The sequence below is a fragment of the Aquila chrysaetos genome, chromosome 15 (genome assembly GCF_900496995.4).
Source record: "Aquila chrysaetos chrysaetos chromosome 15, bAquChr1.4, whole genome shotgun sequence".
Lineage (NCBI taxonomy): Eukaryota > Metazoa > Chordata > Aves > Accipitriformes > Accipitridae > Aquila > Aquila chrysaetos.
The window spans coordinates 27,683,039-27,695,327 of NC_044018.1; the positions used below are offsets into that span (position 1 = coordinate 27,683,039).

The following is a 12,289-nucleotide window of genomic DNA, read 5'->3' on the forward strand; positions in this document are numbered from 1 at the left end:
AGAAAATGTGGGGTCTGCAAAACTCAGATGACCAAATGTTATTCCTTTGCTACAGCTATGGTGAATACATACTGCTAGCCCTCCCAGAGAGTCTTTTCATAGTGTCAATTCCTGTTTGCCTTACTCGTGTGTCTAGTCCCACCAGACATGCACCTGGTTTATGTGAAGTCAGAATTTACAGTGGACTGTAAAACTTTTATGGATTTGCTTCCTAGTAGATTTATACCTGTAGGTCTCAGTGGAAGCATTCACGGGAAACTAGCCCAAAATATATGAGTCAAAATTAAATAAATACAAAAAGATACCATATTGCTTGTGACTACCCACTGACACCGATGCCTTCAGTTCCTGAGATATTAGTATTTCTAATTTGAAAGGTAAGATAAAGGAAAACTAACGCTCAAAGAAAATTTCAGGCAAAAGATTTATAAATCTGGTGATTTTTTTCCCCAATAATATGAAAACTATCAACTACTGGTTTAGCAATTAGCACAATTATCCCTTCACAATCTCATAAAACCCAACCATTTAAAGATCCTGAATGAGAACCTTCCTTTTCAACAGTTCTTACCCCCAAATCAAAAGATTTTAAGAATACCATTTGGATTAATTCCTTCCAGCCTAAGGGCTAGAAGCTCACTTCCTTTTTAATTGAAATGTAAAAATCTCACATAATCCCATTACTCCAGAGGCTTTGTCAATAAGGAAAACTAATTCAGAAAGAAATTTAAATCACAAGAAGAAACAACACCAACACATTAAGCAATGCCTTTAAATTGTAAGGCACAGAAGACATTTGAACCTCTCTGTAAAGTGTAAGATGCTAAACATTGAAATGTATGAAGCCCAAGACCCCAAAGTACTCAGAGAAAATTCCTATACTTCATGAAAAACCAAACTTCTACAGAGAGCACAAGAAGAATGAAGTCAGTGAATCACTGATAGCATTCATATTTTTGAATATACAAGGAATAATAATAATAATAAAACAACAATGGATCATAATCCCCATTTTGGTAAAACTCTCACTGAGTTATATTGTTATTTCGGTGTGGTTTTGGTTTAGCACAGACATTTCATTCTACAACTGATTCTCAAAATAAAGAAAGGAGAGACTAGTGCAAATAGCTACATCAAAATCTGATTTGTCATGTAAGCAATGAATATTTCCGTTGGAAATTTACTTGTTTTCTTTTTACAGCCATGACATATCTAGGTCTCCTTCAGATAAGAAACATTAACTATTCTGGGTGTGATTCCTATGTGACTTCATGAAGTATCTATAGTACCTGGGAGATGGAGGAATCTTAAGAGCAGTTATAGTCGTAATGAACTTAAAGGACTGCAATAAAAAAATATATTAAAAAAATAGGCCTGGCAAACTTCAGATGGTAGTAAATAAATGTTAGTGGGTAGTTGGAGACACCATTGTATTATCTCAGGAAACTCTCACATCTTCTTGCTGGTTAATTTTTCTGTTATGAAGCACCTCCAACAACGACAGACTTTAACCTACATTATATTCATAATGATCCATGCAAATTTACCTCCTTTTGAGACAGGGGGTCAAGTGTTTAAGTTCATTTTATAATAAGCAATATCTGCATAGACTTTTGCTGTATAATAATGAGGCATGTTTTGCAGAGGCATTCAAAATCAAGACCCACAAAAATGGAGTATTTGTGGCTTCAATTCACCAGTAGCATATAAAATTCAGAACAGGAGAGCTGATAAGGATCATAAATACATTTTCAGATTTAGTATTTACCCTCTTATAGCATGGTGTCTTATTTTTTAATGTGTTGAGTACTAAAGGAAAGGGATTAAATAGTTCTCACTGTATACAGACTAGACAATGTAGGTGCACACCATGAGAGCTGTGGCAAAGAACCTCAACATACATTTGCTACACATCCATTTTTCCAAATAAAGCTTTCCTGGCAGGCAGCCAGTCCTGCAGGAATTGCCAACTGTTTTGTAGATAGGGCAATTATAATTCTCTGTGCACTGCCGCGAGACCACCTGCACATTCACGTGTGATGCAAGTCGGATTTGAACCCAGCTCTCAGGAGATGAATGTCAACCCACTGCTATTTACTATCAAGCCTATTTTTCATTATCTTTTATTATCATTAATAAACACCATTTATAACTGCACCTGACAAACAACTAAGCATAGTGGAAGCAAGCAGATGGACCTTATGCTATAAAACTTGGAATTGAGGTGTTATGTTCATTTGGGGGTGGGGATTATGCAAAGCCCATATTTTCATGTGTCATGCATTGCTTTCATCAACATCTTACTGGACTTGGAAGTGCATAATGTTTTGTGCTGATATAGAATGAGAATGTTGAATTCTGTTTCAGATAATGCTGCCAATATTTTCATGGGAGTTTGCCTGTAATTTGTTATTAATCAATTCAATTAGATTCATTAAAATTAGGTTTTACTTGAAAAAAAAAATGGAAAATGAACATTTAATGATGTCAAATGAGTCATCATTTTCTCTTAAGAATCAGAAGTCTATCATCAGATAATGAAGGGGAAGACAGCTGCACCACTTACTTAAAAGGGCAGTTTAGACCATTAGTGTGGTATTACTCTGTCTAAACAAAATGTAGAAAATTATGAAAGAATATAACAGTTCTTACTGGTTTATTCTAGCATGTTTCAGTAAATGGAAACTTCTAGGAAAAATTTTAAATTCGTCTACTTCTGGGTAGAAGAACTGGGTGATATGCAAATAACTACATGCTGAAGTAATAAAAATAAATTAGTTACTTTGCAAACTTCCCTTTTAAGAGTCACCATACAGGATGACACGTATTTCAAAAGGGTGTAACACATTAAACTTCATCTCTGCCTACGCTCAAGAGTGAAAGAATTTTACATGGAAACCAAGTATTTCATTTTGGAGGAACTAAGTCATGAAAAAAATCTTTTGACTTCCGGAGGGATATGTTTGTTTGTTCGCTTTACTGCAGCACTGTTCAGTCAACAACAAAACCAGACTTTTCATGGTTTAAAGATAGCATACTCCCTATGTCATCTTCTTTTTGTGATAGTGTGTACAAATTTCAAAATAGTTAGGAGTTTAAAACTAATTGGCAGTATGAACCATGTTGCAAAAACGTATCCTATGCACACTTTTGAAAATATTACTTGTAATTGGGTAATTTTCTTACCCACAACCAGGTAAGGAAAAATGCAAATAATTTAAAACAAAAGATTACTTTAGTGCCAGACTGTCTCTCAAGGCTTCCAGAGTAACAGGCAATGGCATGAAGATATGCCTTAAATCAATAGCAGGAAACCAGGCAAGAGAAATATCTAGACAGGAGCTCTACAGGGCATCATGGAAACAAAGTAGATACTAAATCAAATATTATTTTCCATATTTTCCCAGCAATTATGCTCCTCATTCTGAATGCCTAGGCAGTGACTGGGGTTTGTGTTATACTTTTGGCACTGGCACGTAAGAGTTTTGATTCCCCTGACCTATGAATATAGAGTCATGAAACGAGGCGCCTGCCAAGCAGGCTTGTAGTCTGGATCCTTCTGGGATCTCCTGCGGCAGCATCCAAGCTGAGCGGGCAACTTCCCTGACAGGGACCAAGGCGCAGGTGAGAGCTGGCGGCAAAGCAAGTGAGACGGAAGCTCTGCAGTCACGAAACCTACCAGCGCTGCACGTATCAGTCAATAACTGGGCTGGGGGTTGCTTTTTGGACAAAGTGAGGTCTGGCACGTACAGTAAGCACAGCTTTTCTTGATGTAACCAATTGTTTTGGAAATGACACAAATCAGCAGGCCGGTTAGGGTAACACAAGTGAAGAGCTCACATTTTGTGTGGAAAAAAACAAGAAATGAAAGAGGACGCGTCTTTCATGCAAAATGAAAACTTTGCTACATGATTTCATTAACAAAAGACCACAACAATATGTACTCAGGTAAAGAGAACAACTTCTGACCTTGAAATTGCGTGCTAAATAAATTACCTCTGAGCGAAAGTGATGAGTTCTCATGACAGCATCTGGAAGGGAAGCAGAAAGACACACAGGCTCCACCAGCTCCACCTCAGATTTCGCTCCGGCTAACGGTTTTATCTAATTGCTCGCCCTTTGGCGCATATGCCTGGACGGGGTCTGGCTCTCCCGGCGCAGCTGGCAGCTCCGCCCGGCATTTATATTTAATTCATCGGGAGGAAGTTGAGCATAAAGTTCTGCCGCACTTGAGAGACCGGGGAGGGCCAGGGGGGGTTTCCCAGCCCCTCGCGTCCCTCCCGCTGGCCGAGGTTTCGCTAAGGGATGGGTGGAGACAAGGCTGCCGCAGTCCTGGGCTCGGCTTGAATTTTCTTTAAAGCCTTCTCCCGGCTCAACTGAGGAAGAGCGGCCCTCCGCCGGCAGAAACCGCGGGATGGGCCGGGGGAACCCCCTCTCCGCCCTCGGGGACGAGCAACATCTCTTACCTCGGCTCCTTGAGCGACCTGAAAAGACGGATTTGATGGGATGCCTCCCTTTCTGGAGCCTGCGGTGCCAGCAGCAGAAGAATAAAATCGTAGCGATGGTCCCCAGCAGCAGCAGGAGCAAGAAGAGGGCGCACTGGATGCTGTAGGGTCTCAGCAGGACCAGGAAAGCCGCGGCAATCATGGCTCAAGCGCCCGGCTGCCCCTGTGCGTGCGCGGGTCTGCGGCGAGCGGGGGGGGGGCCGGGCAGCACCGGGCAGCCTCTCCCCCCGGCAGCGGGGCGGGCATCGCCGCCGGCACAGCGCTGCTGGTGCCGGCAGCCGGGCGGGAGGCGGTGGCGCGGGGGAGGAGGAGGCGGAGGAGGAGGCGGAGGAGGAGGCGGAGAAGGAGGAGGAGCGGGATGAAACTCGGGCCGTGACTCAGCAGCCGCCACGGCGGCGGCGACGGTTGCGGTGGGGCTTCCCGCTCCGCGCCCGCGCGGCAGCCAGGGCCGAGGAGCGCGGCGGGCTGGGCGCCCGCGGGCACCGGCGGGGCGGGGCGGGGCGGGGCGGGGCGCCGCATGGCAGCCGGCGCGGGCACGGCGGGGCGGGGCGAGGAGGAGGAGGAGGAAGAAGAAGGAGGAGGTGGTGGTGGTGCCGTTGCCGTTGCCGGGAGGGAGGGAGGAAGGAAGGAAGGAGCGAGCGAGCGCGCGCGCGCGCGCGGCGCAGCCCCCGCCGCCGCGGGGACTTGGCCGGGGCGGCCGGTGACATCACGCGCTGGAGCTGCTGCAGAGGGAGGCGGAAAATGGCTGCTGCGAGGTACAGGGCGGCTTCCCCGTGCAGGCCGCGGACCCCGGGGGGGAGAGGGGCTGCCCCCGCCCCCGCCGCGGCGGAGGGCAGCGACCAGTGGGGGCCCGTGCAGGTCTGTGTGCCTTGGCGGGGGAACGGGGGTCTGTGGCGGTCTCCCGGGCAGGCGGACCCGGGACGCGGGGCGCCGATCGCGGCCGGTTTCGTGGCAAAGCTGTCGCAGGGGGAAGGGATTGGGAAATGTTAATAAGATGCATCCTGACAAGGTGATTAGGGTCCTCGTGTCGTGCTGACCCGTGTTTCTGATGCTGGGATTTAGGCGGCAGCTGACTGTGAAAGAGACAGCACCAGCTTTCATCTGGGTTATGCGTTAAAGCGCACACCGCGTATGGTGCTTATATACCGGGCGGTGTGCGATTTTCACGCTCGCCGAGACGTTTCCTGCATGAAAGCCGCGGAGAAGTTGGCTGGTGCAGGGGCTTGCTGCAGCGAAAGCTGTTACAGAGCAATACCGTGTGTATACCCTCGTCCTGCAGTAAACTGCAACGCGCTGCAGCAGATGGCATCTCCTTTGCCTTTCGTTTACTGCCTTGCCGGAGCTGGTGCATCGCATAGAGCATAAAAATCCCGGCTAATCACGTTGCTAATGCAGATAATAACAAGAGTTCATCTCTGTCACTACTGCTATCTCTGTGGCTGTTGCTTTGATGATACTCCATACTTTCAAAGTCTGTTTCAGAGGTCTTTGAAAATGTAGTTCTAAACTCCCTCGTAACTACTACACACAAAAAAATCATGCTGAAAAATCATCCAGGTACTATTTTGCAATATTGTGTTTGCTTGTGTTACTAGGGAAGAAGTTAGGTTAATTCGAGACAAAGTTCATGCTCTTTTCGTGTATCCTTGATGTGAGCACATAAAGCTGAGGAACGTTTCCAAAACTTTATAGAAATAATGAAAATCTCTGTGTGAACATTGGAATAACATTGAAATGTTACTGCTTTATATGACTGCCATAAAACTATATAGAAAAGCATATGTGTAAAGTTAAATTAAACTATAAAATATACAAGCTGGAAGGACAAAGAGGGTAACATCTGCGGTAGCTTAAATAAGAACAGGAAAAATGATCTCTAGAATACTAAAATTCATTTATCACTGAGCTAATAACATTGTGACACTTTACTGTACCAATAATATTAGGGAAATCCATTTTCATCGAAAGATTCTCTTGATACCAGGTTGGGGGGGCTAAGTAAAGAAAGAAAAAAAATATGTTGGCTTTTAGGTCTGTGATATTTTATTCTGGGAATTTTGTATCATTTCATACGATACGCCAACATGGTGAGACAAAACAGTATGTCGTATTACTTTGTAAAATGGAAAGTTGCTACATTCAGCCTTTGATTTAAAGCTTTCCCTCACTGCCTAGGAACTGACAAACGCGATAAGGTTGTGTTGCATCACGTGGTGCAATATTGAAATCTTTCCTAATACCGCAGTACACTGCAGTAAAATGGTTTTAATGCAGATTACCTGGAGATTATTCAAACGGTTCATGTTACCTCACTGTAACATGAAGCAAATCAGCGTGATCCTCCTGGCAGCACACTGCCCTGCTGTAGTATATTGCAGGAGCAGGAAACTTTTTGACACCTTTTGCTCTGCCCTGATTTATGGTTTCAGAATAGGATGGTAGAAGAAATGTAGCACAGCAGTAACTGCATGGTAAATTGCAGAGAACTGAGAGGGAACAGTTATTTTCACATTTTTCTCAGGTAACAGAGCATAGAACACGTTTGACAGACAACTCTTTAATGTTAGCTTGTTAGTTTAAGGTTTATAGTTTTTCCCTTCTAAGACTTAGAGCTCATTGGTGTCTTGAGGATAATATTTTGCCAAAAGGATCCGATAAAGTTCATGACAACTGCTTAATTTTTTTTTTCAAATGCAAAAGAAAGTACAGTTTAAGTACGAGAAGTGATGACATGCGTGATTTTTCAGAGAGCTATTGCTTCAGACATCCGAGTCAACTGTCTCGCATGTATAACAAACTGCTGCTATGGCTTTCTTTGTATTCATTACTGCTCTGTGTTTGTTAAATACTACAGGGTTTGGTAGTGTGGTTAAAATATTACTTTCATGGTGAATAAAGATTAAGTTGGTGAAGATATTTCACATTAAAAGTAAGCAAACTATATGTGGGTAGATCTTTTAACTTCTCTTTATTACTATTTTGTAGGAAAAAAAGTTTTATATGTATAACATTTTTAATCTAAGCCTCTTTACAGAATGTTTTTCAGGGAACTTTTCATAAATCTTAAGGATGATAAACAGAGAAGAGAAAAGGAATGAAGAGAGAAGGTTAATACAAAACCTCTCAGCTGAGATTTGACCTCAGAAGGAGAATCCCAGAGGTGAAGCTATTTCAGAGAAGAGGAAGTAGAATAAGGTAAGGAAGTCTTGATAGCAGCTGTGACAAGAGTGTATGGAATGGCAATGGAGGGCAGAAAAGAGATCTAAGTTGTTGAGTGGCTGAATTAAGTCCTAAGGTGTTTTATAATCTAAGAAGGCAGCCATTGACCCTGAAATAAGTAAGGGATACTGCTGCCATTTCAGAGTACGTGTGATGTGGCCGTGCTTTTGCGGAAATGTGAGAAGGTGGGAGGTAGCATCCTGCAGATGCTTTTTTTCGTGGGGATCACAGGGAAACAGAGCAGCGACAAAGTCACGGGCATAGCTGAAGTTTTTGGCAGCAGGCTTGGAAGCAGCCTTTTACTTGAGCAATGCTGAGGGAGGAGGTGGTGATAAGTACTTGGCAGAGGGATGAAAAAGGAAAATTCTGCTTCAGAGACTCCACAGAAAAGACGTGACCAGCAAACATTTGCACTGGAAAGGGACAGGAGGATGTTTCTCTGGTTGCAGTCACTCTTGAATGCAGTTGCTTACCTATTTTCCCAAGTTGTGTGAGAGAGGGGAACAGCATGGAAATTATGTCAAACTTCTGCAGTTTAATGGAAGAGTTGAGCAGGGAATGTGTTGTAGCAGCAGCAGCCCTCCTGCAGGGAGACAAGGTAGTGTTGACCTAAAATACTCTTTCAGACGGTCTCTCGTGATAACCTGTTCTGACTTAGCAGTCTTGCCCAGCAAGGCTGAAGGCAGAGATACTTTCTTCCCTTACCCTTGCCCTGTATGCAGAATTGCAGTACCATCTATGGGCTAGTGCATACTCCTTGATAATTTATGTGAGGTTCAGCAATGCTTTTTAAAAGAAACTAAAAATCCTAGCTGAGTACCATGGGTTAGGCTGAAACGAGAAAAATTAAAATTACAAAAAGAAAATGTTATGGTATTTTGAGTGGAGAAACCATGTCTGCAGAGATATGCTGACCTCCCCCAATGTGAGCTGTGGGATTCAAGGGCAGTCCACAATTCTGCAAAGGCACCTCTCTGCTCTTAGAGATTCAGGACTTGTGGACTCCTGTTGCAATTAGAAGACTCCCTGTATCAGTAAGCCGAAAGAAAAAGGTCACATGCTAGATCTGGTGGTGTGGACATAAGAATAGGATATGATACATGATATGATTTCAGAAGAGTTGCTGATTAAGTGAAAGGGTAAGATCATTTCCTTTCACAGGTATGTAGGAATGCTTTAAGGACTTCTGTTCTCTTAAATGACTACTTAACTGGTTAGAAGCGTTCTCTAATCATCTAATACTCCTTAACAAAATACTGGGTTTTTTTCTAATCAAACAGGAACCAAAGTAAATACGGTAAAAACCAAAGAAACAAGCAAAGTGAATACAGAAAATATCATAGTATTTGAGTATTATCAACTTCATTCAATAAAATAATTGACTTTCCCCCTCAGTATTCTACTTCATAGGTTATGTGCTGTCCTCAGTGTGCTTCCTAGCAGTTTAAGCATGATGTATGAGAACATGTTGTGGGAGTTCCTGGCAGATGATTAAACCTTATACAATACATTCTTCAGCTGAAAGAGTAACAACTTCCAGCTTGATATAGGCATCGCATTTCAAAAAAATCTGTTATGTGAAACAGTATGTTCTAAATTCAGCAAGGTTATTGCAAATCTTTGTTCTGCAAAACTTGTTAAATTGTTTGCTCCGTACAGTGCTTTGTATGTTTGGAAGGCATATTAGCATCAGTTAATTCTCACACTATCCTTGAAATTAGGTAAATATGTATTATTAATTCAGATCCTTTGAAAAGAGAAGCTAAATTGTAAAGGTTGTATGGTTTACCCAAGACCAAACTGTGTGATTCCAGTGCTACAGACTAGACACCTCCATGACTGGAACATTCTGCCATCTGCAGGTGTCTTAGGTGACTATGTAAAACCAAATTCCTGCCTGCTTTATATATGTAGAGTTAATTGTCCTTATTTTGCAGGTTCATCAACTCACACAGCTTGCATGTTTTGATTCCTTCTGTTTATTAGGCTGAATGTAACTTGAATGGAGTATGAGCCATGTAGTTGTGCACTCATGGCTTACAGTGTTGCTGGAAAAATGCTGGCACGAATTCTGTGGGCATAAATTGACTTTGCAGATAGAGAGGCTGATCTGGAGCCTAAATGGAAATATACTGCTAAAGCTCCTATGGCTTTTTTTTTTTTTTTTTTTTAATTTTATTACAGCAGTGGCATGCCCCTTTATCCTTGGTTAAAAGTTGCTCTGTATTCATTTTTGGCAGTGTTTAATGTGGCAGTTCTCAATCTGAATGTGGCCTTGCATCCCAGAGGGAATTGGACTTCATTAGTATTTTATGTATATAATTGGAAGTTGTTTAAGGATTGTTTCAGAAGGGTATACAACACTAGTCATTCAGCTCTTACATTAATTTATAAAGTTAGGTTGAACTACAATACACTAAAAAGACATTTAATTTTACAGGAGGGGAAAAAATAGCTCTAATAAGGTTTGAGGTTGTTATCCTTGCAGGGAAGATGCCTTTCTTTCTTTTCTCCTAAGTGCGCCCAGGACTACTCTTAGTTGCAGTAATATTTCCTGGAGTAAGAGGACAATGTGTATGTCTCTTGTTCTAACTCGTGACCTTTAATATTAATGCAGATTTTTTTAAACTGGAGTTCTTCAAGTTCATTCCCTCCTACCAACATGCTGCAAAACAGAGCAAGCAACTGAGGAAGAGCTTTAGAGTAAAAGAACAGGCACTTTAAGTATTAACCAGGCATGACTTCTAATCTATCATCGCTCACCTATGACAACCAATAAAGACATATCAGTAGAGATAGTTAAGATGCTGCTAGATTATTAAAAACTGACCAGAGCTCAAGCCTGGAATTTCCTAGCTGCTATTTCACTTCTGTGCTCTCAGAGTTGAAGAGAGAATGTCACCGATAGTAATGCTTTGGGGCAGCACAGCTTATCAAAAGATGTAAGATAGCTTATGCCACTTTATAAAAAGAGTAAGATGCGTCCTCTTATGAACTCTCACATCAGGTTATCAGTGTGTTTGGTTTAACAAGTCCAATTTGAAAATACATTAGTTGCATATGGAAAGTATGTCTGGTATTTTTTCAGACTTTTAGGAAAAGGGTATTTGACTGCTTGGGCTGTTACGTAGAGCAAGTGCACAGTTTTTGCACCCCAGGACAGATTTGCATGTGGTCAGACTTTCCCTAATGATGTTGTCTTCCCATAAATATCTTTAGACAAAATAAGTGAATATATCACTGGTCTTTAACCTTTATAATTTAGGAGCTGTTAAGATGTGTTGTGTTGAATTACCGAAGCCAGGTCAGAATGAGTACGGCCAAGTGTTGGACTCTACAGAGCCATGCTGACTTGTTTCTCCTTCCAGGCTACTTGCTGCTTCTAAGAGTTTGTATATTAACCTGCATGGAAAGAGCTTTCATGTGACTATGCAAATTCCTGTAGCTTGGGTATCTCATCCAGTTCAAAAAATAAACTGATTTTTGTTGGTCTGTATATTAATACATTTTGTTGAGCATGCCATTTGTGAACAAGCAAATCAAAGTGGGTATTAGTTTTCCATCTGTCAGCTGTGAAATAGCTGTTTAATAAAGGTACTAATCTGTGATGTAGAATTAAGATAACTTCCTGTGTGTTGTTATTTGGCATATTGTTATCTTTATGGGAATCTTTTACTGAATGTGGTATTAAAATACAGATAAATAAATTTATGTGGTTTATAGGCACGTGAGGTATCTGAGCTCCTATTTAAACTCAGTTCAATCATTTGGGCTTCTTGAATTTATGTGTTTAGTGCCATTTGAGGTGCCTGGAGTTAGTAATGACCCTCGTGAGCCTGGAAGAGGGTTTAGGCCCTGTGTGAGATATGTGCCTATCAGAAGAGGCAGTTGGAGGTCAGGCGTAATAATTTATGGTATCTAAGATTGCACCATGCATTTATTTTTAGGCAATGGAATTGAGTCCTAGAGCATTTGAAATAACCTGAATTGCTCTCTAGGGAGCTTTAATTGTGTTCGATAGGGACTTGACTCTTACGACTGTTGGAGTTGCTAAAGGCTGAGACATCTCCAAAGGGATGGCCCTTGTGATAAAATACCTATGGGAGATTTGCACTTCTGGAGTAGCAGCTGAAGGCCAAGCAGAATACCAGAGGACAGTGGTGCTAGACACCTACGTTTAGGAAGACAAATTGATCCCTAGATCTACAGTGATTACAGTCAATAACTTAGATAACTGGTGCACCAGTGACACCTAAATGTAAACATCTTAATCTAGAACTGAATCCTGCACTGAAAGCCCAATAATTATGCTGGGTTGCTATCTTGAAGTTTATTGAAATGAACGCCATGTTTCACTGTTAGTTGAACAAAAGTTTAGTACTTCTAGACATACTAAATATACCTGCTTAATAAATTAACTATTCATCCTTTTCTATCACTCAGTATTATAAATAAAATTAATGATTTGATGCAAAAATCAGAGGTTTTCTAATAAACTTCTTCAAGCTTTTGATTTAAGTCACAGTCCTACAAAGGGCTTTGGCATATTTAGGTATTAATGTTAC

At 41.8% G+C, this 12,289-nt stretch overlaps 2 protein-coding genes across 10 annotated transcripts in view; one reads left to right on the top strand and one right to left on the bottom strand.

Moving 5' to 3' along the window:
- The window catches only part of DST (dystonin), a 314,486-nt gene extending 309,696 nt beyond the window's left edge, over positions 1–4,790 (bottom strand). For 3 of the 7 annotated variants that reach the window (XM_030037882.2, XM_030037880.2, XM_030037878.2), the window contains exons 1-2: positions 4,467–4,783; positions 3,997–4,031 (exon numbers count right to left, since the gene is read on the bottom strand). In XM_030037882.2, coding sequence (XP_029893742.1) covers positions 3,997–4,031; positions 4,467–4,647 — 216 coding nt within the window. In that variant the 5' untranslated portion in view covers positions 4,648–4,783. Of the gene's footprint in view, positions 1–3,969; positions 4,032–4,466 lie in introns of all 7 variants that reach the window. The other 4 variants (XM_030037881.2, XM_030037879.2, XM_030037877.2 and 1 more) reach the window with 2 other exon arrangements.
- Positions 4,791–5,138: 348 nt separating this feature from the next.
- Positions 5,139–12,289, top strand: part of BEND6 (BEN domain containing 6) — a 30,761-nt gene continuing 23,610 nt past the window's right edge. For 2 of the 3 annotated variants that reach the window (XM_030037519.2, XM_030037517.2), the window contains exons 1-2: positions 5,140–5,260; positions 7,540–7,700. The gene's annotated coding sequence lies outside the window, so the exon portion shown is untranslated. Of the gene's footprint in view, positions 5,261–7,539; positions 7,701–12,289 lie in introns of all 3 variants that reach the window. The other variant, XM_030037521.2, reaches the window with a different exon arrangement.